This window comes from Nesoenas mayeri (assembly GCF_963082525.1).
Source record: "Nesoenas mayeri genome assembly, chromosome: 13".
In the NCBI taxonomy this organism is placed as follows: Eukaryota; Metazoa; Chordata; class Aves; order Columbiformes; family Columbidae; genus Nesoenas; species Nesoenas mayeri.
In genome coordinates this window covers 13,179,142-13,207,054 of record NC_137550.1, presented here as the reverse complement: position 1 = coordinate 13,207,054, position 27,913 = coordinate 13,179,142, and the positions used below count along the sequence as shown (strand labels likewise).

Genomic DNA, 27,913 nt, shown 5'->3' with positions numbered 1-27,913 from the left:
GGCGGCGCGGAGGCCGGGCCGGCCGGGCGGGCTGAGGTGAGGCCGGGGAGGCGGGCGGCACGGCCATGGAGCACATCACCACCCCCAAGGTAAGGGGCTGCGCCGCCCCGGAGCTTCGCCGCCATCCATTTGGGGTCCCCGCGGCGCTGGGGGGTTCCTGGGCCGGGACACTGAGGTGAAGCCCCTGAGGGGCGGCGGGGCTGGGCTGGCAGCGCCCTGCAGTTCCAGCTTCTCTTTTAAAAATTATTAATTTAACGTCCTGATGAATTCCAATAAACCAGATAACTTCGCTTTCCTTCAAGGCAGAGGTATCGCTGAACTTGTGCTTCTCAAGCGGGTCACGGATGAGCCTGGGAAGCTCAAAGCTGCTTGTGGTGGTTGTTCAGGTCTTTCCTGCTGTATTGTTGGAAAGGGAATTTTTAGTAAAGATACTGATCAAAAGGTGTTTTTGGGTGGGATTTGTGTGAGCGGCGTTTATATAGAAGTGCACAGACCCCCTTGTTCTGAATAAATGAATTAAAATGTGCTTTTTTCAGTTGAATTAAGTGAAATGAGCCCTGGTGATGCTGTGTTCATGACAGCTAAAAAAAATGTGTATTTACTCCAGGCAACTGCCCATCCAGGCGTTTGTTGACTTGTTTACTTTAATACAAAGCGTGCTGTGTTCTATTTTGTTTTATTCTCTAGGGTATCAGTTTGGGGATGCTCATTACCCATGTGCCTGAGGTGCTTTGCTGGACCTGCTTGTCTCTGGAGACCTGAAAAAGGGCAATATTAGATATAATAATAATATGTGCTGAAAAACATACAGCTGAGACCTCTGCTCTTTTTTTCTGACGTTTCATGATTTATCTGAGACCAATGACCCCCTAAGGAAGTTTTACACATTCAATACCCAGAGTTAATGTATTGTATACTGTTAAACTCTCTGTTTTTATTGTCCTTCAAAATTTTTTTTCCATTATTTTTGCTTCACGATGAAAGAAAAATTCCATCTACAGTTACTAGGAAGCAAATAAGCCACAAGAAAATCAACCAAATAATGTAAAATACTTTAATATTTTATTTTAAAACTTTTGATTAGTGTGGTTTATGAAAGGCGCTTGGGGAAATAATTTGAATTTATAGTGTAAAGCTGAGTTAGCGTTGTGAGGGAGACTTTAATTCTTATATTTTTGTCTTTCTTCCTGTGTTGCGTATTAGCAGTTACATGGCTGCTGTTCAACAGGTGCTGAGATATTTCCTGGGTCAGAGTTAAATTCCTTTTTTCATGCTATTTTGATGTTGCAGGTTGAAAATGTGAAGTTATTAGATCGCTATACAAACAGGAAGGCAGCAAACGGGACGTTATACCTGACAGCCACCCACCTCATCTATGTAGATGCTTCTGCTGAAGTCAGGAAAGAAACATGGGTATGTTGTGATACTGGGAGTCTGTTTAAACACGAGTGTAAAAATGACTTTATATCTTGTATCCAAAATGAACAGGTCTGAATTCCAAAGTTGTAGTGGTCTTTTATAGCATTTTGATAGCAAACGCTTAACGGAAACAGCTGTTTTGGAAGGAAATGAACACAATGGTAGTGTAACTTGATGGAGGTCACTCACTGAGTTAGTGTTAGTTCCAAGAATACAAAAAGCTTGTCTAGTTTCCTATCTCAGACTCAACATACTAAGCCAGCAAAGCTGAATTTGCAGCTTTTAGAAGTGCAAACTTAGCACTGAAATTAGCAGTATTTCTTATTAATTCTAAAGTAAAATAGGCATGACAGAATATATTGCATATGGAGGAGTAGAGGGAAAGCAAAGTGAACCTGGTAAACTGAGCTGCACATCAGTCTCTAAAAGTAATTTATATTATGTGTCTGTATTTTTTAGATCTTGTTCTTAGTTATCTAGCCTTTGGGTGCACAGTCTGGACATTTATTGTGTTTGTTTGATAAATATCACAAGTAAACTCATTTTCTGCTGCTGGTTAGATGCACTAAGCATAAATAGCCAACAGCATTGCAAGAACTTAATATCTGCTTGTACTGCTTGCAACCTTATCAGTGGCTTCTGAAAAACGTCGTTTATTTCCTGTTTTTCAGATTCTGCATCACCATATTGCGACTGTAGAAAAATTGCCCCTGACCACGGCCGGGTATCCACTCCTTATTCACTGCAAGAACTTCCGCGTGGCTCATTTTGTTATTGGGCAGGAACGTGACTGCCATGAGGTGTATACCTCACTGCTGAAACTTTCACAACCAGGTACGTAGGACGGGAGCCTGGTTTGGAAATCACTGAAATGCTTGAAGCTGGAAGGCTCGCCTGCCTGCCCGACAGTGGGTTTTGCGGTGTCAGTACGGGAGGGGAGGGATGTGAAATCAGAATCGGTTTCCCCCACCAGACACAATCAGTGAGTAAAGTGCTGCCCTGTGGACCGGGGCATTGGCCTCCGAACTAAACACAAATCTTTGTAGCAGTGGGAATTTGGTGGTCTCCCAGGAGGAACTTCTGAGAAACCCATGCAAAGTTTGTTTTCCCGATTCAGGCTGTAAGCGACACCTCAGTTTTTTTTCTTGTAGCGCTCATGCTGGGTGTCACATCCCTTTCTGGGCCATCGTCAAGCATTTCTGTGACTTACCCCTTAGCCGTGTGTTGTTCTGCCCTTTCCAGTTGATCCAGATGTTCACAGAATTCTGGAGTCCCACAAATAAAGCTTTAAACCTTGGCATCTTTAATTTGTTTCCTAATAGCACGTTTAGGCTGCTCTATAGTCTTTCAGCTGTGAAACGCTGTGCTTCGCCCTGGGTGCCCTGACCTGGAGTCACTCCTGAGCAAAACATCCTCAAAAGCCTGTGGTCTGTTTTGGCTTCATCTTTTTAGTCCATCGCGGATGGACCTTCAGGCTCCTTGTTCTCACAGGACAGCATTCTGCCAGGTTTCCTACCTGCCTTCTGCCTATGGCAGCTTCTGGTTTTTGGAGTGCTCCTTCATTGAACCAGTAGTTGGAGTTCAGTGTTATTATAAGGATGCCGTTCATAATTGCATTTTCTAATTAAGTGTCAAGGTTTAAGGAAAAGGAGTTGACAGCACCAGTCTGCTTCATGCTGGCCATCCATAGGGCTTGAATAGGAATACTGTGGTAGAAATGGTTTTTGCCAAGTTTGAGGGGTGTTTCTGATTGAAGTTAAGGCTTGTGTCTGTTCCCGGCATCTCCCTTGTCCTCTGAGCTTTGGAGTTTTCTTAGTTCCAAAGTTCTAACTCTAATGCTTTATGTGGCAAGTTTCTGGTATTGTGTTTAGAAGCTGTCTCTGTTCTTTCCGTTTGAGAATTAGAGGCTTACGTAGCGTGTTGAAGCGTGGGAGCTGGCACTGCAGGGGATTAGATCAGTTTCTTTTGTCTTGTGGTTATTGGTTTAATATGCTGCAGCTCATTGTTCTATTTATGGATTTTAACAGTTCCCTTTTGTTGCTTTAAAATTTCTGTACGTGTGCTTCCTTCCTGGGTTTTTGGCAGAGCATATAATTATTTACGATTTGCACATGTATGACTGACAGCTATGGGTTACGTCTCCGGTACCCTGGCTACTTTATCAGACTCTGACAGGTTTCACTCTGTCTCTGCTGCCTTGGGAATCAGCTGAATGAGGTATTGGTTGGATTTGCATTGTATGAAGAGAGGGAAGGAAACTGGGCTGGTAGAGATGGAGGGAGGAAGAAATTACCATTTGTCAGACACAGCCTGAAGCTTTTGTTGGGCTGACAGTAATATTCAAGACATCCATCAAGTTTTCCATGTGGCACGGAACTCACTGTTAAACGATGAACTTAAAGGTGTGCAAGAGCTGTTTTATCAAATCTTCACGGAAAATAGATCTTTTAATGTATGTTTTCATTTATCAATTAATTCTTATGTAAATCTCATCTAACATGCCTGTTGCAGTGAATTCAGTAGGAAATAACGTGTTCCGGAGAAACTGCTACTTTGAAGTTTTAATTAATTCTAACAAAATGCTTTAGCGTATCTCCCAGCACATGGGAACTGAAAATTGGAAATTCCCGAGGATTTGAATATGAGTTGTCAGCAGTCGGTGCTACCCCAAACAAAAACCTGTCAATGTGAGGCTGAGATATTTTAAACATCCATGTTCTTCTGTGTGGTACTCAGGCATTTGTGGGTTTTTTTGAGGAGCAAGAATCAGTCTTAGGTAGTTTGCTTAGATTAGTGAAGTACGCAAAGTGATACAACATGGTTCTGATCTTTGAGGAGGTAAAAGTGTAAGGAAAACAGCTATTATTAAAACACAGCCAACTGTGTGGTGCAGTGGAATGGCCCTTTGGCTTCTATAGTAAATAATTTCTAAGTCTCCTGATCTTTCTTGACTGAGCAATTTTTTTCAGTCCTTTTATCATTAATGTTTACAGATATATAAAGGGTGAGTATCAGGAGAATGCAGCCAGGCTCTTCTGGTGACAACCAGTGACAGGACGAGGGGCAATGGGTGCAAACTGGAACACAGGAGGTTCCACTTAAAGATGAGAAGAAACTTCTTGATGGTGAGGGTGGCAGAGCCTGGCCCAGGCTGCCCAGGGGGGTTGTGGAGTCTCCTTCTGTGCAGACATTCCAACCCGCCTGGACACCTTCCTGTGTAACCTCATCTGGGTGTTCCTGCTCCATGAGGGGATTGCACTGGATGAGCTTTCCAGGTCCCTTCCAAGCCCTCACATTCTGTGATTCTGTGGTCAGTAGTGATCTGCCTGCAGCTTGTTGCCTTGCACAGGGGGATTATCCAACAGTTGGGCTTTTGGACGAAGTGCCAACCTCTCCCTATGCCTTTGTATCTCTTTCTAACTAGTTAATGATTTTTTTCTTCTTCCCAGTGAAGCCTGAAGAACTTTATGCTTTCTCTTATAATCCTAAAATGTCTAAAGAGAACCGGGAGATTGGATGGAAGCTGATTGATTTAAAAGTAGATTACCAACGTATGGGAATTCCAAACGACTACTGGGAAATAACAGATGCTAATAAAGACTACGAGGTAATTCTTGCCCAAAGTAGCCATTTAGGTGCCATATCTGTTATTAATGACATACAGCAGTCTTTCCACTGCTGCGTAAGTGATGCCTCTGGGGAGGAATGAGCTTGGTTGGTTTTAATCGAAGCAACATCATCTTGATGTGAAGTTGAGGATAACGATGTTATGGAAGAACAGTACAGAGCTGCAGACTCACCTTGGTTTGCTTTGATCCCCCTGGCAAAGAACCAGATACTCATTTTCCTAGGGAGATGCCAACCATCTGTTATAAGAAGCCTCAAGTACCCTTAGCTGCTTTTGGTATTTCTGAACCCTATCCCACCAGGCTGGTGACAGATGTGCACAAGAGAAATAAATGGCAGCAGTTTGGCTTGGTGGGGAATGAGGTAGAGTGGGAAGGGATTAGGTTAGGAAGGAAGAAACGGTAACAGAAAACAGACATTTTTTTCCTTGCTTGGTTGGATCTTCTGCTAAATTAAATCTCAGTTATTTTAGTCCAATCTGGCTGCTCCTGGAATTTTCTTCTCTTTCTCCCTGTAAGGCCGGGTAGATCTATACAACATGAAATGAAAGCATTTTTCAGGAAACTTACTCAAACTCCTGCTTATTATTATTTCCTATTTTATTTTTTTGGGTGTTGTGTACAGTCAGATGTTTTTGTCTAAAAGCAAATAACTCTGAGGAAGATATGGATATATTCAGTCTTGAATCCCTTCCCCTGCTCTCCACTCCCTTCCCCACTCATTTGCTTTACTGTTTGCTTTGGGTTGAAGAAATAAAATCTTGTGCCATCGTAAGCAGCTGGTAATTCTAAATGACTGTATCTCTGGATACCTGAATTGAGATATGACACCAGAGGTGTTTTTTCCATTAGCTGATTTGGGTATCTGAACATGGATATCTAAAATCATTAATCACTTTGAAGCTTCACTTATGAATGTGTAACTCTGAAGTGCCAGCGCTTTATAATTTCCTCAGGGTTTCCAGCTTCTGATTTAAGTTTTCCAGCCTCATAAAGCCAGACTTAGAGAATAGCTTATCTGTGCATTACGGGCTGAAAAGACTGTGCTGTGAGGAGAAGGGATAAAGCTGCTCTCTGCGGATGCTGCCTGATTGCTGGAAGCTCTTTTCAACTTGAACAGGATTTAGAGGGAACCTTTTAAATGCAGTTGTTCTTAATTTCTCTTTTTGTGATAAATCAGAAACTTTCATAAAATGTATGGATTTAAAGAACTCTTAATATGTATCGTGTACTGTGCAGTCTGGTTTGGGTTTTTTTTAGCTTCAATTGCAAAATTTGTTTCTTTCACACTGTTTTATTTTGCTCCTATTCCTGTGTTGTTTTTCAAAATGCATCTTAATGGCTTGAAACTTCAGATGTTGGCTGTGTTAGATACGCTGTGGCAAACAATCTGTTTCCGTTGTTTATAAATGTTAAATTGTAAGCTACTGATGGATTTATCATGAGTTTCGAATTGCTAGTGATATCTGGATTTTTTTCTTCCTTCTTGCTTAGGTTTGCAACACGTATCCTCCAGAAATAGTGGTACCTAGAGCTGCTAATAAGGCCGTGGTGATCGGAAGTTCAAGGTTCAGAAGCAGAGGGCGGATTCCGGTGCTTTCTTACTTATACAAAGAAAACAATGTTAGTTCTTTCTTGTCTGCTGTCTTTGTGGGGCGTGAGGGTTCCCCTTGTTGCCCAGTCCCCTTCTAGTGAAAGAACTAGATAATTATTAGAGCGTAGTAATTTTGTATTTGAGAACTGTGCTTCTCTTAACAGCTTTAATATTAGTTTGTTCTGAATCGCAGAATAAGCTGCTTAAAGACAAACGCTTGGGATGTGACCACAGCTGTGCAAAAAGCACAAACTTTCCAAGCTTCCTGTCTGGAAATTTATCAGCATGTGGGGATTTTAAAATTCTCCCGCTTAGGTATATTGAATAATGTTTTAACAAGATACATGTTAACTCAGCTGGATTTTCTTAGTACTGATGGAGGGAACCACCCTGAAGTAAATCCCCACTAGGTCAGAATAAGTGAAGGTTTCAGTTTGATTTTATTCCACTGAAGAGCAGAGTGTAAATTTTTAGCTTTGCTGTCTCAGCTGTGGATTGATGCAGATGTCAGCAAAATGCTGTCACATCAAATTGTTGTTTTCCTGAGGAAGTGTCCTTTGACCTGGGCAACTCTATGTAGTTATGCTGGCAACTATTGAAATTTCCCTGCAGCGTACTCTGTGCAGTTCTGAGTGCGGAACAGTAACAACTGATAAGCAAAGTTGTACAGGATAATCCTTCAGACAGTAGAAACTATATAGAAAACAAGAAATGCTAACATTTGGGATACTGATCATGAGGCAGAGCAGGTTTGAGAACACAGCAATGAAGTTTGCAGCGAGGCTCCTTAGACTTACTACTTTCTTAAAATTCCCAAACTTCTACTTCGGAGAGATAATCCAGTAGTATTTCTGTACATCCGTTGAAGTAACAGCTTTTCAGTTGACTGCATCTGGAATATTGTGTCCAGTTGTGGCCCCTCAGTTCCAAAGGACAGGGAACTGCTGGAGAGAGTCCAGCGCAGCCACCAAGATGCTGCAGGGAGTGGAGCATCTCCCGTGTGAGGAAAGGCTGAGGGAGCTGAGGCTCTGGAGCTGGACAAGAGGACACTGAGGGGGGACTCATTCATGGGGATCAATATGGAAAGGGGGAGTGTCAGGAGGATGGAGCCAGGCTCTTCTGGGGGACAACCAGTGACAGGACAAGGGGCAATGGGTGCAAACTGGAACACAGGATGTTCCACTTAAATATGAGAAGAAACTTCTTGATGGTGAGAGTGTCAGAGCCTGGCCCAGGCTGCCCAGGGAGGTTGTGGAGTCTCCTTCTGTGCAGACATTCCAACCCACCTGGACACCTTCCTGTGTAACCTCATCTGGGTGTTCCTGCTCCATGGGGGGATTGCACTGGGTGAGCTTTCCAGGTCCCTTCCAACCCCTGACATTCGGTGATTCTGTGATTGATTCTGTGATACAGAGGATGCTTAAAAGCGACAGATTTGCATTGTGGAGGGCAGTGCAGCAGGATCTGCAGCAGCCCCCGCGCTGTTTGTGTTGCAGGCTGCCATATGCCGGTGCAGCCAGCCGCTCGCCGGGTTTAGCGCGCGCTGTCTGGAGGATGAACAGATGCTACAGGCCATCAGAGAAGCCAACCCTGGGAGTCCCTTCATGTATGTTGTAGACACAAGGCCAAAGGTATCTGCTGGGCGTGTTTGGCTAATTTTAAAGCTCACCTATGAGTTCGGAACACTGTTTCCTGTTCATCCTTTCACAACTCTACTAATACTTTCTTCTGCTGCATTAGGTCAAATTGTGTCAGCCCTGAGTTTGGTATCAGGCTCCTGGTTTGGTATCTATGCTTGTGCATAACCAAACTGTTCAGTGCTGTTGAGAATGTTGTGCTCTGGGGTGCTGTGGGTTGAGGTTCGTGTGAAGGGTGACCTGAAGCTGGTTGAGCCAGTGAAGCATTTTACCCCAGAGAGCAAGGTCTGTAGTGTGTCGAGTTGGAAAGAAGCCTTAGGATTCAGTTCTACCAGGCTGAAGTACTTTTATCAGCAGGACTGGGAAGAAATGGGACTGTGTGGAGTCTGATAACAATTAAGAAAAGCAATTCCTCCATTTCTTTGCCTTCATAAAAATAACACCAACGTTCTCGTGATGCACAGCTTGGAGTTTAATACAGTTCAGTTCTTCTGGCCTGTAGCCACTATTTGGGGCTAGAACTTCATTGCTGAGGTGTTTATGTAAGAGGATATTGAAGAAACACTCACAAAATGAAATCTCTAATGGCTGTCATCTTGGGGAAATGAATTTAGAAACCAATTCAAATTATTGTCTTGTAAGGATATTGATTTGGAGTGTTGGTATAAACAAATTAGAATGCAAGGATTTTCGTAGTACACAATTATTTGAATACAAAGATTTAAAAATGCTCTGATTACTTTAAAATTGAGCTTTCTGAGAACCTGCTTCACTGTGCAGATATTCCAGTTATTGTATAGAAACTATGGATTTAGTTAAACTATGGCAAGGGCAAGAAGGTAAAAGTCTTTTTGGGGGAAAAAAGGGAATGTTTCATCTGTTATTCCAAAATGTCTTTTGGCATTTTGTAGCATGACATTTCCTAGACATAACCTAGTCTGTAATTACGTGAATGTTTATAGCAATCACTGCATGTTCTTTTGGTACAGATTCCCATGTTATAGATGTTTCACTGAAATGCATCATTGATGGCAATTTTGTTCTAAAGTATTTGGTGAAAAAGGGAGAATTTATAACTCATCACCTTTCTCCTTCTAACACAATGGTAGAACTGAAGCACTAGGGTTATTTAATTGTTCTAAAGATGTATATAACATATCCAGCTCTTCCTTCTCTCCTCTCTATGGAGGCAAATCACTCCTCTTCCCAAATTAATACTTGGGGTTGAGATGCTCTGGTTTTGGGTTGCTGCTAAAGGTTTCCTGGTAGCTCTTGAACTGGTTTGGGTAACTGTTAGAGCAACTGACTCCTCTTCTACTTCTTTTCTGCAGTTCCAGTGGGTGCTGTATTCTTTCTGCTCAACTTTAATATTTCTATGTTTCCCTCAGGTGGCTTTATTTCATCTGTGCATGTATGTCTGTGAAAAGCTTTGGAATTCTCTTTCTATTTCTATACCACCATGTATGTATGTTACTCATAAAAATGGCTTTCCTAGTTTTACTTTCATATGCTTCTGTCTGACTGGTTTTATGTAGCTTCACAGTTAAGACAGACTCAATGTCTCTTTATTCTGAAATGAGGTGCAGTTCTGATTCTGCCTACCCTAAGAAATGCTATCCAGGGGCTTAGTGAGTATGTATGACTAATGGACTGAAGGCACTGGCATAATTTTAGCGAAACAGTTAGAAATCATGTTTGGGAGGTGGGGAAGTACGTTTGAGTAACAACTTTGTGCAGTATATTTTCTGGGAGATTTTAAAAACAGAAGGGCTTGCAAAACAGACTCATTATTTCTGCGTGTTGTTTGTCGTAATTTTCTCTTCCTTTTCTGCCCTATCCCCGTTCCCTTGAATTTGACAGTTAAATGCCATGGCCAACCGAGCTGCTGGGAAGGGTTATGAGAATGAAGATAATTATGATAACATTCGCTTTAAATTTATCGGCATAGAAAACATCCACGTGATGCGGAACAGCTTGCAGAAGCTCCTGGAAGGTGGGTACGGGCCGTGCAAGGGACCACTGTTCATCACCTGCTTTGGGTCCGACCTTTTTGCTGAATATCTAAATGCGACGTGCACAAGTGCATGTGGATGTGGGTGTTGAGATGGAAACAGAGAAGCCAAGTCAATATCATTCTTTGTTTGCTGTCTTGAGGTGGCTGAAGGTATTGATATTGTTAAAATGCTTTCCTGCCAGACATTTTATTATTGTGCTTAGTTTTATAGCAACTCAAGAATAGTAACTAATGCTAACAACATTCCTTAATTGTGTTAGTTACATAAAATGTGAGTTTCTTAAATATGAAATTAAATGAAAAAGGCTAGAGAAATATTACGTTTTACCATTAAGATAATCTCCTGGTTACTTTGTGAGCTAGTGAAACAAAACTAGCATAGGTTGTTGAGGAAATAGTTTTCTGGGGTTTCCTGTGTTTAGTTTGGAGTATTTCAGTGTTAAAAATATTTCTGGTTCAAAATAAAACTTTGGCATGAGCTCCCAAAGACTTCAATCTCATACATACATATTTCTTGTTTTTCATATATTTCTGATTTCTTTAACCAAACTGGTTTTTAACACATGAATATGTATTAAATTAATGCTTTAATACATTAAAATATGTTAAAATGCAGAGTAGCTCAGGTAATTAAGTTACTCTGTGAGATTGTGATCTTAGGGAAGAATGCAAAGCAAGGCGGAAGAAAGACTTCCCTGAGCCCTTGGAGATCACGAGGGGAACCCAGCTCATATTGTCGCTAAATGACGCTGGACAAGTTCCATTGGAGGCAATGGTGTCACTTGGCTCAAACCAGCGCACTCAGAGTAGATGCTGCAAATCATTCTGCTTGGTCCCTGTGCTTAGTTTTCTAAAACGTAATACAAGTGCTGCCATTCAAAATATGAGTTTAATACTCTAGTAACCAGGGTAGCGGTCATCTTGCTTCATAAAAGCTGAAGAATTGATGCTGCCAAGTGCCTGGCCAGGTAACGCTGCAGGATCTGTGGTGGCCTTGCAGAAAAAATGAGGCTCTTCATAGCACGAAGAGATTGGCCTGATCACAAATAGACCTTCAATTGCCTGTTCCTGGCAGATTTATTTTGTGGTGGAAGAAGATGCAGAATAAATATTGGTTTCCTCCCATATTCTTCTTTAAAAGTGATAATATCTCTGTGGTTGTTGCTTACGGACTATCGAACTGTATTACTGTAAGTATTTTCTATGCTGATTTCATTATAGCATCTGAGTTGCCTTCAAGGTCAGGCGTGTTATTTCTCTCTCTAAATTAGAACCTTCCTTGCTTCAAATCTTCATGCTGGTGACTGCATGTTAGTGGTCATTAGATGTGTGCACGATGGGGATTTATATTGAAGTTACAGATCGCTAAACGCTTCCTTTGTTGGCAAAAACTCAGCTGAAAATAATAAGTTGCCATTTAAAAATGAAAGAGAAAGAGGATATTTTCAGATTCTTAAGTTTTCTCACAGCTAAAATACTCCGGTTTGTGTATTTAAGCGTGCAACCAGTGGTTTCTGTGTCCTGTAGGCAGGATATTGCTGCTGATAAAAAATATCTATTAGGATCTACCCAGCTCTGTTGCTGTGAAGAGATGCTGAGGAGGTGGCAAAAAGAAAGAGGTGGTGTTAATGGAGTGTCAGCTAATTGCTTTGTGTATGTTTTTAGTGTGTGAGACAAAGTCCCCCTCAATGAGCGATTTCCTCACTGGGCTGGAGAACTCGGGCTGGTTGCGGCACATTAAGGCTGTGATGGATGCCGGTGTCTTTCTTGCCAAGGTAAAACTGAATTCCAACCTGCAGCTGAATTAAAAAGTCTGTACTTGTGTGTTAGGGACTGGTCAAGGCTGTGAAGTTGTCTCTGGAAAGAGGGGGGAAAACTCTTCAGGTTGGCCTCAGCTCTCCAAACCCAGCCTGCGGGTCACCCTGCTGCCTCTTCCCAACTCTGTTTCCTCGAAAATAAAACCTCACCCCAAAAATAAGCCCTAGCATGATTTTTCAGGATTTTTGGGGATGCTTGAAATATAAGCCCTACTCCAAAAATAAGCCCTAGTTACAGATCATTTAAAAAGTCAATTGAAATAGTGTCCAGGCAGCTATACATGTAAAAAAGTAAGCATCTTTTGGAGCAAAAATTAATATAAGACTGCCTTATTTTTGGGGAAACAAGGTAGGTGCTGCCTATGATTAAATGAAATGCTGTAGGGGTTGAGACGTCCTGTTCACTGTGTTGCAACAAGCAGTCATCCAGGCTTTAGTAGAACTCACTTGAAACAAAGAACTTCACCTTTATTAATGCTGCAGTATATTTAGTAGTGCAAACAACTCATAACCTTGTGCTCGTTAGTTATTAAACTGCTCTGCTTTAAACAGGGGGGTGTTCAGATCAGTTTTATTTTCTGCTAGTTCTGTGCAATGTGGGGATTGCAATGTTGGTTATTAGTGCCGTCCTCATTTCTGCAGAGCTTGTGGCTTTGCAGGTCAGGCAAATGGAGAAAAGTCGCTGAGGCCCATGGCTCATCAGTGGTGGTGAAGGAGTGATGACCTTCTGTAAATGTTGTCTTTTCTCTCTTAAAACTTCCCTGTGTAGCAAGCAAACAGCTCTTTTGTGTTTCTCGTCTGCCACCAGTACAAAGGGAAGGTGATCCATGTGGGAGGAAGCTGGCATGAGCTCTTCTAATTATATTTTGAAAAGTTCTTGGTCCCCCTGTGTCCAATTATTATTCATTACTCATCCATCAAGTTTTTCCTCAGAGGAGAGGACTGAGAATTCTTGGCCGTTCAGGAGACAGAATGTTCTGAGACGAGAGGGGCTTTGTTTCTTGACGGTCTGTGGTGCTGACAAGTCGTGCTACAGCATTTTATTTGTTGGGGTTTCCGATGGGTTGATGGCTGTGTGCCCAGAAATTTCCATGTCTGGATGAGAAATGACAAATTTTGCCCTTGGGTTTTAGGCCAGGCGGGTAAATGCAGATGAAGGGGTAGCTTTTAGTTCCAGTAACCAACCCAGAAAGCTGCTCAGTTCTTGTGTCTGCTCTCTCCGCAGGCTGTGAAAGATGAAAAGGCCAGCGTGTTGGTGCACTGCTCAGACGGGTGGGATCGCACGGCGCAGGTCTGCTCCCTGGCCAGCCTCCTCTTAGATCCGTTTTATAGGACTTTTAAAGGCTTCATGGTAAGAACACAAATGATGGAACTTCAAAAACAAAAAGTGCTTCCTGGGTTTGAAATGTAAACAGGCCCTAATTAAATGTTTTAGGCCGTTTCCGGGAGTGAACAGTAGGTGACCTATATAAAACCAGCTTTGATTCTATAAACAAGCTTTAATTGCTCTGAGCAGCATGGGCACAAAACGGCAGCGTTTGATTTCCAGTTCCCAAATCTTTGTTTCCTTGAATGTCCACGAGAGCCACTAATGAGACACTTCAGCAAGAGATGAGGGAGCAAAGGATGCAGCCCTGGCAGCAATCCACAAAAAAATAGGGGAGAAGCTTGGTATTTAACACTGATATAGTGAATAGTCTCCCATCTGCTGGGATTTAAAATTGGGTGGACTCACTCTTATGCGCAGGGCAGCATGTAACCTGTGCGTCACGTCACATTCTGTGCGTCACGTCACATTCTGTGCTTCATTTAAGACCTTTTTTCAAAGCCATTGCACATGAATTTGGCCGTTTGCTTCTACTGCAGACGTTTTCTTCTTTGAAGCTGTCACTGCCTAACTATAGTGCGATCTGTGATGTTATCTTTCCATTCATCTCCCTTTGTTAAATACCTGAAATGCAGGTTGCTGCTCTTCCTCAGAAGAGTTCCTTAAAAGAAAGCCTGAAATCAGAACAATGCAAATTTTGCCTCCTCCAGTGTGTTGTGCTGCCAGGGCTGTTTCCTTTTTATTCTTTTTGCATCTGGATTATACTGCCATCTTACAACAGTTACAGTTACATCCAAGTGTGAAATGTGCCTGAGCTTTGCTTGTGCTCTGGACCATCCTGTGTGAACTAAGGAACGTGATTTTGATCAGGAACAGTCACTAAACCAGACAAATGCTTGTGCGTCCTCTGAGCAAATGGTTGATACACACAAATCCTACGACTGGTCATCCCTAAATGAACTCAACAGGAGTGTAAACATTTGAAAAGCAATATAACTTTTCAAAGGAATTTCTGCCTTCCCTTTGTTTTTTAAGTCTCTGGATGATGGTGTCAGAAATTGATCTTTAAATATGATCCAGCAGGGCAAGTAATAATGGATTCAGCATCAGTCATTTGGTTCTTTACCAGACAAGTTTTTAAGGAAAATACTGCATTCTTGTTATTTTTTTATATATGGTAAAGACATTCTGTTTGAAAGAGAAATAGCCATATGGTGTTTGTGATTTCATCCTGAGCTCCTCGATGCACAGCTGTGCTATTTATTTGTGTGTTAAACATTTGTTGAATTGCAGTTGCTGATTTATTTTGCTGAATATCACAATAATTCTTTTCCAAACTAAATAGTACATAGTGTAATATTAAACTTCATTCTTTTAGCTCTGTGTGATTATATTTTACAATTTTAACACCACAAACTCCCTCAAAATAATAACAGTAGGGTCAGCAGATAGCGCTGGTTGTAAACTTTATAGAGTTTAAGATGAAATGCTTTGTTTTGCTTTTTCTAACCAAAGTAATACTCTTTTTAACCTCTGTTTTGAAACGGAAGGTTCTAATTGAAAAGGAGTGGATTGCAATGGGCCACAAGTTTGCACACAGGTAAGAGCATGTGTTATCTTGGGTGTAGAGAGAAAATTAAATGAGAATACAGGGCAGAGGAGAAAAGACTTGGAAAATACTGGAGTTGGTGACACAAAGCCAGTGTCCGCTGGGGTTGTTATTTCATCAGTGCTTTTTCTTCTTACTTTACAATATCATACGGTCTTGGACAAATTGTTTGAATTCTGCTTTTTTTCCTACTTGTAAAATCACATTCATATTACATGAGGAGAGCTGATGTTCCAGCACAGCATGTTAATTCTTCTGCAATGGAAGAAAATCTCAGCTAATGTTTTTCAAGACTTTTACCAGGTTCAGAGCATCAACTTGAGTCAAATATAGTGCTCAAACCCAATTCGACCTGCATTCTCTAGGCAGATTTAAAATACTGTCATTCCTGTAGCTGATAGCCTGCATCCAATGTGGATATTACCTTCAATTATTACTTGTTATATTTCTCATATATAAATTAGCAACTGAGATGGCCTGAAAGAATATGAGGAGGGAAGGGACGAGTCTGTTCAGCGATAGTAACTTGATTGAAGCTTTGCTCTTGATGTGAAACTGGTTTTAATAGTAAAACCAATCTGTTTCTGCAAAGCGTATCTGGGGAAAATAAGCAATACCTTATACTGGTATATAAGAAGCAGCAAATACACACAGTCTTATACTGGTATATAAGAAACAGCAGTCAAAGAAACTACTGTTTGGTCATTATTGACCAAATAAATGTTCTGTAGTCACTGTTTCTGCTTATTTAGGGACTCTTTTCACATTTCTTACTTTAACAAACAAATCACCCCACCACTACTTTCTATTCTATTAGAAAGGATTGTTCCAAATACAAGAACTTGGCAGTGGGTACAAAAAGTACTTGAGACATGAATTTCAGCCTTGACTGGGAATATGAACTTGCATTCCAGTGGACAGAATAATTCTTACAGTGGTGGCTGGTGCCGTACAGTTGTGAGGGAAATCAGTCCTTCCTCCCATCGCTTCTTAGGGTGTTGTGGTTGGAATCGCGGACTGAGATTTCATCAGCTCAGATCTCTGTTGTAAGAAATCCTACTTCATTTTTCCACTGAAGTTTGGGGATAGCGTGTTCCTTTCTGGGAATACCCAGGTTATATCCCATCCTACAAAAGGAGAATTCTGCCCCAGTTTTTTTTGCTCTTAAACAGAAACAGTCATTACAGTATAACAGAGTATTGGCTGCTTTCAAAAATGCCTTTTCTGGTTATTTTTCTTCTGTGATGGTGTCACGGAGGCACCCTGAGGTTAGTTTAAGGGACAACAGGGTCCAAAACAACTTTTATTAAACCAGTGAGAAATAGGGTTTTAGCACTCCAAAAGTGACTTGAATACAAGTTTGGATATCAGTTGAGAAAAACTATTAAGGGGCAGCAACTAATACAACCAGAGGCCCACAGAGTGCATGTATGTGGCTTCACCCAAAACAATGCCAGAGCCGCCCCTGAGTCCAGGAGGAGTCCACACTTGCCTGAACACGGTGTGGGATTATTTTAAAGGGATACATGTACTCGTATTGAGCACGGGAAGTGTACACTCACCATTCTGCGAGGGTAAATTTATAATACACTCGCAATCCTGCGAGGAGAAATACACGTGCAAATGTGCATGGAATATAACACATGCTTATGTAGAAACACAGGATTATGCAAGGAAATAATCTATACATGTGCTCGTATCGAGCACGGAGAGCATGCGTGCAAATGAGCACGGAGAGCACGCGTGCAAATGTGCATGGAAAGTATAAATACACATGCAGATGTGCACGGAAAGTATAAATACACGTGCAGATGTGCATGGTAAGTGGATACATTCGCAATCCTTGAGGGTTAATTTTACTCACACACGTGGCGGCAAGGCAAGCGGAGTCTCTGTCCCGGGGATGGGGGGTTAGTGGCTCCTGACGGCAGCGGCTCAGCTCATAACTCCAAGAGATTGGCACATCTCAATGAGAATCCTCTTTTTATAGGCTGATCAGATCTGACTGTGGGCATTCCAGAAGCTTCTCTGCACTCCCACACTGGCTGTGGGTGTCCCTGAAGCCTCTAAACATCCCCACACTGGCCATGGGTGCCCCGCAGCTCCCTGGCGCCTCTGCGCTCCCTTCTCCTCTCTGGGGCCAAACGAAAGAAGGTGTTGGCCTCAAGCAGCAGAGAGAGAGGGAGATGTGTCTACACCTTCCATACCGAAGGAGGGAGGGGGAGTGGGGGGGGCTTGCATTCTGCATAGATGGGTTGTAATGACCCTAGATAGATCCTGACTAGATTTGTGCAGAACTAATAGGGTTCTTCTGAACATCCTTTAAAGCTGTAAATAAAAATATTTTTTGATTGTTCTTTCAGGGTTTTCCTTGAGTTTTTTCTTTTGTTCTTTCTAATTGCCAACCAGGATTTCATTCATCGAGCAAAATGAGGTTTTTCTGACTGTTGCAGCCCATTGTGGCTACGCCTGCACCATGAAGTATTGTCACATCCATAAGGGATTGTAAAGGACACTTCCCCCCCACACTGTTTCTTATTGTTCCTGGCAGACAGAAAAAACCCACCGATGTCAACATTTTTTCCCCAATTAAGGCCTATCATTAGGTTCTTATACTTGAGTGACAGATGTTTCTTTGGAGAATATTTCCTGGTTTTCCTTACGTTGACATCATAGCATAGGCCTTCCTATTCTGCAAATATTTTGTGTGATGCTTGCAAGTCTGTTACGTGGGCTCTTCCATTATGAATTTTACTTCAGAATAAACGGACATCACACATTTCTCGTCGCTCCTACCCTTGGAGAACACGTAATGCTGAGGGTGGCACAGTTGCTGCAAGATAAACCCCGGGGGATTGTTTTCTGACTCTGCAGAATAATTTCTGACTCTAATAGTGAGGAAAACTTCCCAGTTGTTTAGTGGCGAGGGGATGATTACTTTGTGTTGGGTGGCACAGGACTTAACCCTGTTGCGTTTGCATCTCTGCAGGTGTGGCCATTTGTACGGTGACCCCAAAGAAGTGTCCCCCGTCTTCACGCAGTTTGTGGAGTGTGTCTGGCAGCTCATGCAGCAGTTCCCCTGCGCCTTTGAGTTTAACGAGCGTTTCCTTCTCGAGATCCATGACCACGTCTACTCCTGCCAGTTCGGCAACTTCCTTGGGACCTGTCACAAGGAGCGTGAGGATCTCAGGTGAGTTGGACTTCATAGAGCCAACAGTCTAAAAGTCACTTTAAATGTCAGGAGGAGGGCGTGTTTTTAACGTAGGTTGGGTAAGGGTAACGTCTTGATAGATGTTTATGTTCTACAGTGTGAAAAAAATTATAGATGAATCCCCAGAGATTTATTATATCCCTAAATTCTAATTTGCAGCTCAATAGTGAGTTATAGATACCGTTTTTGGACTAGATAATGTCCATTTTAAATTATTACATGTTCCTCAGTGATGTATCTTGTATTTACGAAACGAATCGGATGTTGTATAAAAATAATACATAGCTCCCCCTATCTAATTTTGCTAGGGTTATTATTAGCCTACTTAACCTGATTCTTTTTGTAGTGATTAGATGTTATTTGTAATTGACAGAATCTTTGAGAAGACCCATTCTCTGTGGCCTTTCCTCCTACAGAAGAAGCAGGAATTGAGAAATCCTTTGTACAAAGGATTTACAGCTTACAAAGAGCTCCAACCAAACACGCTGCCTTTCAGTTTCCAGTAAGTTGCTTATTTAAGAAGGGGAAGAAGGGGGGCATTTTTCATTGTAATGTAGATTGGTAATTCAGGTTTAATAAAATAAATTTTCACTGATTAGCATGGTTTTATCTCCATTCCTCATCCCTAAACTGAGAGTAGTAGTGCACAGGTAATTCCTAAGTGTGTGCAGGTACTGTAATTGAAATTAATAATTTTTCTTTGTTGAGAAAGAGAATGGGAAAGGCAAGGAAAAGAACTTTAGATGTGTAGATAGATTAAGGGAGTGGAGCTTCTCCCTTATGAGGAAAGGCTGAGGGAGCTGGGGCTCTGGAGCTGGACAAGAGGACACTGAGAGGTGACCTCATTAATGTTTACAGATATCTAAAGGGTGAGTGTCAGGAGGATGGAGCCAGGCTCTTCTCGGTGACAACCAGTGACAGGACAAGGGGCAATGGGTGCAAACTGGAACACAGGAGGTTCCACTTAAATTTGAGAAGAAACTTGTTCGGGGTGAGGGTGGCAGAGCCTGGCCCAGGCTGCCCAGGGGGGTTGTGGAGTCTCCTTCTGTGCAGACATTCCAACCCGCCTGGACACCTTCCTGTGTAACCTCATCTGGGTGTTCCTGCTCCATGGAGGGATTGCACTGGATGAGCTTTCCAGGGCCCTTCAACCCCTGACATTCTGGGATTCTGTGACCCACACACACACCCCTTGACTGTTTGCTCTGTCAAATTCCTGTGATAGGGTAGGCCATTGTTATAGAATGTTCCTCGTTTTTAATACATATTAAGGAGGTCTTTCAAAGAGGAATTTCAGCACCCAGTCACCCGCAGGCTGGTGATCACAAGAAGGGATTTGTCGTTGCCGTGTCTGTTGGCTTGCCCGGGGCTCTGCTTTGTTTCTGGCTCACTCCTGTTCCCTGCTGAGAGAGAGGAGGATGCAAATGTGGTTTTATGTGCCGTGTGTGGTTACTGGCGGGCACAGGGTTTTATGAAAAGTAGGGCAGTAGGACAAACTCCCTCGTAGGTGAACTGGCCAAGCTGCCGGTGAGTCTGCTGTAGGAAAAGTGTATTTTCATCTTATGCTGATACCTACTGCCAATGCGTGTGGATCATAAGGCAGAAGCACTTAATTCCTCAGAAATGTTTTTGAACTTGATGAACATTTGCTCATTGATACTGATTTTTATAATCCAAGGCTGTGACCATTTTTTAAAATCAATCGCTAATCTCAATTGGAACTCTTTTATTCTTCAACAGCATGTAGTTTGTTGGCCAGTATTATATGATTAGCCACTTAATTCTCTTTTCTCGCCCTGTTCTTGAGGTTTTGGTGTGGGATGTATAATCGCTTTGACAAAGGAATGCACCCAAAACAGAGTATGTTGGATCATCTGCTCAGCTGCATGAGCCAGAGGGTGAAACTGGAGGACAATGCGTCTGAACTGGAAAACGTGAGTCCTTAATCTTAATAATATCCAGAATCCCAGGATGGTTTTGGCAAATGTAACTGGGGTTGCACATTGGCACTGAATAATTGCTGCAACATGCTGGGCAAAATCACAGAATCATGGAATCCGTTTTGGTTGGAAGAGACCCTCAAGATCATGGGGTCCAACCATAACCTCACTCTGGCACTAACGCATGGCCCTGAGAACCGGAAAAAAATCGGTTTGATTACCCCAAATTCTCACCTGCTAGGTCAGAGCTGTGTTGGGTCAAGTTCTGTTGCAGGCTCACGATGTTCTAATTCTCTAAACAAAGCAGGTGTTGAAAGAACATCTGGGTTTCAACTCCACTCGGGGGAAACTGCGAGGGAGAGCGGGGAAGAATGGGTGTGCAGTTCCCTCCCAACATTAATATTGTGAATATACAAAAATATTGGGTTTTGATCACCCCCACAGTTTTCTCTCCTGCCTCCTCATTCGCAAGAAAAACTGATGATCAACCAGGTATTAGAACAGCTGAGTTACTTAAGTTGGGTTTCATGTGACGGCAAAAATGTAACTGGGTTGCGTAGGCTGAATGATCCTCTCCAAGGGGCTGTGCCAGGCCGGGGGGAACAAGAGCTCCGGAGGGGACAGAGCAGGGACAGCTGAGCAAAGGGACGTGCTGCACCGTATGGTGTCTGCTTGGCTAGAAAAGCTCAGTGCAAGGAGGAGGGGGGACATCAGTCATTACATTTGTTTTCTGGAGCAACCAGGAAGTGGCTGCCCATCACCTTCTGATGGAAGTAGAGAACAAATATATTATTTTCCTTTGCTTTGGTGTGCGGCCTTTGCTTGTGCTTTATCAAACTGCTTTTATCTTGACCAACAAGGGGTTTTTTCCATCTGGTTTTCTCCCTGCGCTGCTGAGGACGGGAGTGATGGAGCAGCTTTGGTGGGCCCTGGTGTCAGCTCACCACACTCTGGTGCAGCTGCCTGGGAGAAGTTTACCTTTTCTTTTACGCTTGGGCTCTAATTGCAATATCCTTTCTACACACGTTAAAAGAAAAAAATCCTAAAAATAGAGTCGTATGAGACACATCTAAAAATATACCAGTGAGAACACCTATCAGCATCCTTTGCTAGGCTAATGTGAATGCTGAAAACTTCTGTTTTATTAACAATGCTGTTTATTCAACAATGATGTTTATATCAAACATGTAAGGAATATGCCTGTGTACTTCAATGCTGGATTACAGAGCTGAAAAAGAGGCAGTGACACAGGACTGTTATGTTGGCAGTTGTTCTGTGTATCCCTGCCATCTGGGAACAATAGCTTTAATTAATTTTTCCTCATGTCTTTGTGTAGAAACTTCCTTTCCTTGATGGTCCTTTGCCTGCTGGAACTTGCTCCTTGTCTAAAGTGGGAAGTGCTGCTTCCAAAACCCCGATGCTCAACACTCCTCAGGATTACGAAGAGGAACCCCCCCCTGCGCTGAGCAATGGCGCCTCAGCAGAGGACTCGGTTATGTCGGATGGAGACCAAAAGCACAGAGAGAACCCATCTGGTTCCGAGAAGCTCCATCCCCTCCATGCTGCCACCGCTGATGGTTTGGACTCGGAGCCGAGGACGGGAAGCGGCTGCACCACCGCTGGGCTCTGAATGCGGCGTTTGGGAAACCACGTCCCCGCGAGGGTGCCCCCACCAAACCGCTCGCAGACGGGAGCCGGTCCGTGCGTTCGCAGGGAGCTGCGCTCGCTGCAGGGAACAGTCTGCATTTGGTTCGGTTCACCTTGTTTCGCAGTGATGAAGATGCACACGCTGCTCTGAGCGGTGTAAACCTTAATTTCAAGTGGAGGCGCAGATTGTGTTTGAGGTTATGACCGCACGCCAGTGCTGGTATTTCAAGCTGGAAGAAATCTTGGTTGGTTAATGGAGTTGTGCAGTGTTTATCGCTGGAGTAGGAGAGATGCAAACCATTTATTCGCGGTGGTGGTGCCAGGTCATCTTAAGATAAATTGAAATTATCATTTTACAATGGTAAAATCTTGGTTTTCAATGAATCTCTGCATGGATCCTCACCTTGTGGCAGAACTGATTCGGTTTTTGTTTCCTATGCATATTTGTTAAACAAAGACAGACCCCCCTGTGCCTTTTGATGGAGACCATTTTAATGTCTAGCCACGCAATGTACTGTTTTTATTATTGCAGTGTAGAGTGTAGTATTTGGTCTTCTTTGTAGTCAGTATTTTTAAACAAGGTTTTTTTATCTGCCACTGGCTTCTCTGCCCATCCCCTGACTCCAGTAGCTTCGTTCTCAGCCGACCTTTCAAATAATATGATTTTCTGCACCTCATGTACTGATGTGAGAGTGCAACAAGCCACAAAGACAGCCTGTAACGTGAGAATTTTTGACAGAGGGACAATTAGAAATGAGAAAATATATTTTATGATCTTATTTTATGATCTTGATTAAATCGAAGCAAGAGAAGGAACTCTTTGCTCAAAGCTGGAATCAATGTGCTTTCCTCACACCCATTGAGAAGGCAGTGATTACAGATTATTATTATAGAAATGGGCCCCAAAACGATTACTGCGCATCCCATACTGAGTGATTACAGCAAATGTAATCTCAGATGTTAAAATTACATGAACCTTAGAGATGTTTTGTCTGTGCTGTCAAGACGTGGGGAGATGAACATCCTAATTTTGTGAAGCTGGAGACAAAATCGGGGCTGTATTGGCGCAAGAAGTGACACCTTGGCTGTGGCTCCGGCTCGGACTCACCTCAGTGCTTGTTAATGCTATTCGACTTCTGTGAACTGCAGTGATTTCAGCTGGAGCCGCTCGCTTGAAGTTGTGGGTTTAAAATGGAGACGCACGTTCCATTTGCGCAGGAGCCGCAGCACTTGTTGCGGAAAAGCCCCTCGAGCCCTTCGTTGCACACAGTCCCAGCCTTAGTGGCTTAGTGGTGGACTTGATAGTTCGAGGTTAATGGTTGGACTTGATGATCTCAAAGGTCTTTTCCAACTTAGATGATTCCATGATTCATGAAGGCAGTTGTTTCAGACTTGTCATTTTGCAGTGCAGGAGCAAGGGCCTTTCAGGTGCTTGCAGGTACTTCCTATAGTCATGATGGATATTCCAAACACACTCACAGTGGTAATCAAGAAACCAACATAAATTATTCACATTAGTTAATCACTAAATATCCTAGCATAAATAGTGCTATAAAATCCCAAATCTGGGAAAAACAAACTCAAGCATTCAATATGTCAGAATGAAGCAGTTGATATTTAACTTTATGACATGTTTTTGACTATACAGTACCCCTCTCTGAGACAGAGATATTATAGGCTGACTTCTTTCCTATGTTACCTCCCACCAACCTCTGCTGGTTGTTCAGAGACAGACCTGATGGTGATGATGGTGGTAATGATAGGATGCTGTTTGGAATTAACTCTACGGAACGCTGTCTGACAGAATTGACCCTGGTTTGTACATATAGTTGGCATTTTCATAAATGAAACAGACACCTGCAAGCACGCAGTCCTCACTCGTATAAATGCAAAGTTTATGTCTTTGGACATCTGTGCTTGCTAATGGTTGTCTCCATAATTTGGAGGGATCATTCTAGATGCTCTTCTGCTTGCTTTTGGATCTCGTTTAAATTACCTGCTGCCATTTTTTAATGTTGCAGGCTTTTCATTCTTAAAGGAAGTAACGTTGAAGTAATTTTAAAAAAATAGTTGGTTTTGAGGTAGGAGTGAGAGAACTACTGAGAACTACCGTAAAGTACTGGACCCGATATGCTTAAGCAGATGTTTGTATCAAAAATACAGCAGCGATGTGTTTTATTTTGAAGGATGTGCTTTTCCAAATGCACGTTTTCTCAGATCTCCACATGAGTGTCTGCTGTTGAGTCTCTTTGCTCCTAAAAAGAGATCTGCTAAGCTCCTATATAAAATCGGATAGTCCAGCAGCCTTTTAAGTTGGCCATACCCACGTACTCAAGTGAAGAGGTTGCACCCTACGTCTTAATGTGGCTGCTGTGGTCACCCGGGGCTCAGAATCCATGGTGGGTTTTCTATGTCCCATTGCTTCCTAGCGGAGCAGCGTCTTGGCAGTTTGGAGCCCGTTTCATATAGAATCATAGAATAGTTTGGGTTGAAGGGACCTTCAAAGCTCATGTAGTCCAACCCCTGCCCTGAGTGGGGCCATCTGTCTTTAGGACCAGTTATTTTAGGTGTCATCAGTTCTTTTAATGTGATCTCTAATCAAAATTAGAGATACAGAGCCATAGGGAATTTTGACTGACTACTGAAGGATTGAGACATGCCATTGGTTAATTTTGGTATGAAAACATTTTGCAGAAGGTTTCTATAAATGTTTACATATTGCCTTGGCTTCTGAATTACCATAGATTACCTTGAAAAAAACATAATAGTCTTTGCTTATTCCAAAATCATGATGCTGACATCTCCACAAATCCTTTTTGGGTACAGTATTGCTACAGGTGCATATAACCATGGAAAGATTACTTCATACACTGAAAATATTAGGAAGCTTTTAGTAATCTTGCTGCTTTTGCCTTCAGTAACAAAGCAAGGAATGGCTTTATACTTGGAAATGCAAAACCTAGCCAAAAATATAAAGGGTAATGATGTGTCTTTTTAAACCTCTTGAATTTAATGTATACAGACTTGGTCAAAGTCTGCAATGTATTAGAAATTCTTCTTGCTGGTGCTGTAATGTACGGAGCTGGGAAAGATTCCAGGGTTTCCTGGCTTTCCGTGAGCTTATTTGTTTAAAAACCAATTAACTAGAAGCTTTTTAGTTTAGACAGTAACTCTTGGGTGTTTCACGACCAAACATGAAAAGCCGTTTGAAGCTCTGCAGCGTGTCTTCAGGTCTCTGCTCCGCTAGGCCTGGCTTCCCAAAGCCTGGCAGGAGGCCTGGGCTTAGTCCTGTCCTGCTGCCAGCACTGAGCGACGCGATGGCCGTTCCCGAAAAGCGTCACAGGAGGTCTAAAAGCTGGTGTGTAGGAATCCCCTGATGTAAGCGAGAAGTTAGTATAACTTATTTATTCCATTGTGAAGTGAGGAATGCTGGTCTTGGTTTGGAGCTGGGAGGTGAGCGGTGCAACTCGCTGCTTTCCCTGCGGATTCCTCTCGCTGGGCGAGAGGAGAGACCCTGTTTGCTGTGGATGGGCCCTTTTTGGGTCAAACTCTTCCTTTTCTGGAGCATCTCTTGCTTTACCAAGATACTCCGTTGTGTCATGCCCATACAGAATGTCTGTCTTGTTACAAATAGGTAGAAAACAGGCAAGTGCTGGTCACATTCTGCATTAAAGCCACTACTTTGGAGTAGAAGAGGGACCCGTGCAGCTTTATTTCTCAGCTGAAATGTCTTAACGTGAACTTCACAATGCTGGATTCTTAAAGTGTGTTTTGTTTCGCAGTTGTCGCCTGTGGTGGAGAAAATCCAGTCGGTGCTCTTTGCTTTACAGGAAAAAAATAAGGGAATGATTGGTTTGCCCACAGATGTTGGATTTACCCCTTGGCCCTCTGTGTTCAGAAGCAGCGGTGACCGGGGATTCCGGTGAGATACTGTTCTCCTCTCCCACCACTCCGCCTTCTGCTGGGATCATTTGTTGCATGGACCAAACCCAAGGATCTCTTCTGAATGTAGTAATTAATACCCAGCACTTGATTAATTAGCTGAGGAATGTCTCCAAGCAGCCCATGTTTTTGTAAGCATCTGTAGAGCAACCAAGTCAGTGCCGCTTGCAGTCAGTGTGGTTTGTTATTTGAACTGCGTCCTTTGGGCACCTCCAAGCTACAAAGGCGATGCGGAAAGCGGGTGGGTGAAAGTGATTGACCTCTATCTCTTCCCATATCATTTATCTGTGAATATGCGTCTGTATTTAATGTAGCAGTGTACTACTGGAATAGCGTGTAGCACTGGATCTTGTCCTGAGTAACTACGCACACATACGTGCTTTTCCATTCATCCACAAACGCAGCTTCATAGGAATGTACCTAAAATTATGTGTAGAACTCAGCTGAATTGTCAATGTTTTTGCCGTTTCTGTAAGTCGGTCACTGTTTTTGTTGGTATGTCTGTTGAGGGACAGTTGTATACAATTGTGGATGATGAAATTCCATATTGAATGTGCTGCGATGGCTGTACACATCAGTCACTTTAGTTAATGCACTGCTTAAAAACAAACGTACCATGTTTAGGGGAGCACTGTGTCTTTTTTTTCTCTGAATGTATTTGTTCCATGAAGTTTCACTTGTATTACAGTTTATTTTTATTCCCTACAAAAATAAATCCCTTGCCTTTTTGAAGTAAACGACTGGTCTTGTTTATTGGTTGATTAAACCCAAAGCGGAATTTCACACTTTGAAATGTGACGTCAGTTAAAGACTTGAGTACTGAACTTGTCTTTTGCTGAGATTTCGCTTCCACTTCTTTTACAGAGTAGAAACTGGTTCTGGAGGGACTGCCGAGAGTCTTTGAAAAAAGCGATAACATAGTGAAGCTGTATGAAATCTTCATCTCTGCGGAACTGAAGCTGCGCACTGTGTGAAGGTGAAGGTTTATTCTGATGGAGTGAAGAACCTGCAGCCCGTCTGCTGATGGTATCATTTAAAAAGGCTCTTTGATCCAGTTCTTTCCAATCATAACCTCTGCAGTGGGTCACGGTGGGATGTTCTGAGCGCAGACTCACTGTGAGCTGGGAGGATGCTCAGGAAGAGGGCGATTCCAGGTGCAAAACTTGCCTCGTGTTCATAACCGAGATCGGAATAACTGTCATCACCTACGACTGTGTAATAACAGTCAAATCCTGCAATTAAATCTAGAGCTGCAAAGAAATGAGGTGAAATGAGTTAACTGGATGTTCAGAAGCTTTCACAAAATGCTTCAGGATGCCATTTGGATTGGTAAACCCACATAAATGGGTTAAGTCTGGGCCTGGCAGAGCAATGGAGGCTATGTTAGTAATTAAGTTTAAAGTAGGTGCGTGGGTGTTGATGCCCCGTGTGGGAGGTGGGGGATGGAGCGATGGGGCTGTGACTGGCAGAAGAACACGCGGGAGGGATGAGGAACTGCTTTCCCCAGGTCAGTTTAGCACCAGAGCATTCAGCCTTTAATCCTGAATACAAACAGCCCTGAACTGTCCCTCCTCACTCGCAAAAACTGTGAACACAAGGAGCAGACACCAGATTGGCACCTGCTAAGTCCTATAAGCATGATAACCCTTCTGCGAGTCAGACCATGGACTGCTGCATGGATCTACTGCAGTGGGGCTGGGAAAAGTGATATTTTTCCTCTTTCTCAACAAAGAACCAGATCATTGGATCACAGAGTGGTTGGGGTTGAAGGGACCTGTGGAGATCATCCAGCCCAACCCCTGCTAACGCAGGGTCACCAGAGCAGGTCACACAGGGTCAGTCCAGGTGGGTTTGAATGTCTCAGAGAAGGAGACTCCACAGCCTCCCTGGGCAGCCTGGGCCAGGCTCTGCCACCTCAAAGGAAAGAAGTTTCTCCTCATGTTCAGATGGACCCTCCTGTGCTTCAATCTGTGCCCGTTGCCCCTCATCCACTAAACCACTCAACCACTAAAAGGAATCTGGTCCATCCTCTTGCCGTCTACCCTTGAGATATTTATCAGCAGAAATAACATCCCCTCTCAGCTTCTCTTCTCCAGGCTGAACAGATCTTGGAGCCTTCTCAGCTGTGGG

At 42.9% G+C, this 27,913-nt stretch overlaps 1 protein-coding gene across 3 annotated transcripts; it reads left to right on the top strand.

Moving 5' to 3' along the window:
• Window positions 1-26,732, top strand: LOC308045420 (phosphatidylinositol-3,5-bisphosphate 3-phosphatase MTMR8). Of its 3 annotated transcripts, XR_013922778.1 has the most exons (15): window positions 1-89; window positions 1,291-1,413; window positions 2,091-2,253; window positions 4,869-5,026; window positions 6,540-6,668; window positions 8,136-8,270; window positions 10,137-10,269; window positions 11,956-12,065; window positions 13,333-13,458; window positions 14,985-15,034; window positions 18,033-18,233; window positions 18,628-18,756; window positions 20,062-20,188; window positions 21,531-25,763; window positions 26,648-26,707. XR_013922778.1 is itself a non-coding variant. In XM_080352698.1 (14 exons), the coding sequence occupies exons 1-14, from the start codon at window positions 66-68 to the stop codon at window positions 26,702-26,704; spliced, it is 1,665 nt and encodes a 554-aa protein (XP_080208824.1). In that variant the 5' UTR covers window positions 1-65; the 3' UTR covers window positions 26,705-26,732. The 3 variants fall into 3 exon arrangements, 2 of the variants coding, with proteins under 2 accessions (XP_080208824.1, XP_080208823.1); XM_080352698.1 differs by lacking the exon at window positions 21,531-25,763 and having other exon boundaries at window positions 26,648-26,732; XM_080352697.1 differs by lacking the exon at window positions 26,648-26,707 and having other exon boundaries at window positions 21,531-26,489.
• The last annotated feature ends 1,181 nt before the right edge of the window (window positions 26,733-27,913 follow it).

Excerpts from the sequence above, each read along its gene's own strand:
- LOC308045420 (XM_080352697.1), top strand. The coding sequence starts at position 66 with ATGGAGCACATCACCACCCCCAAG. Across the intron at positions 8,271-10,136 it reads TTGTAGACACAAGGCCAAAG|TTAAATGCCATGGCCAACCG; the intron begins GTATCTGCTGGG and ends TGAATTTGACAG. Across the intron at positions 18,757-20,061 it reads ACGCTGCCTTTCAGTTTCCA|GTTTTGGTGTGGGATGTATA; the intron begins GTAAGTTGCTTA and ends CCTGTTCTTGAG.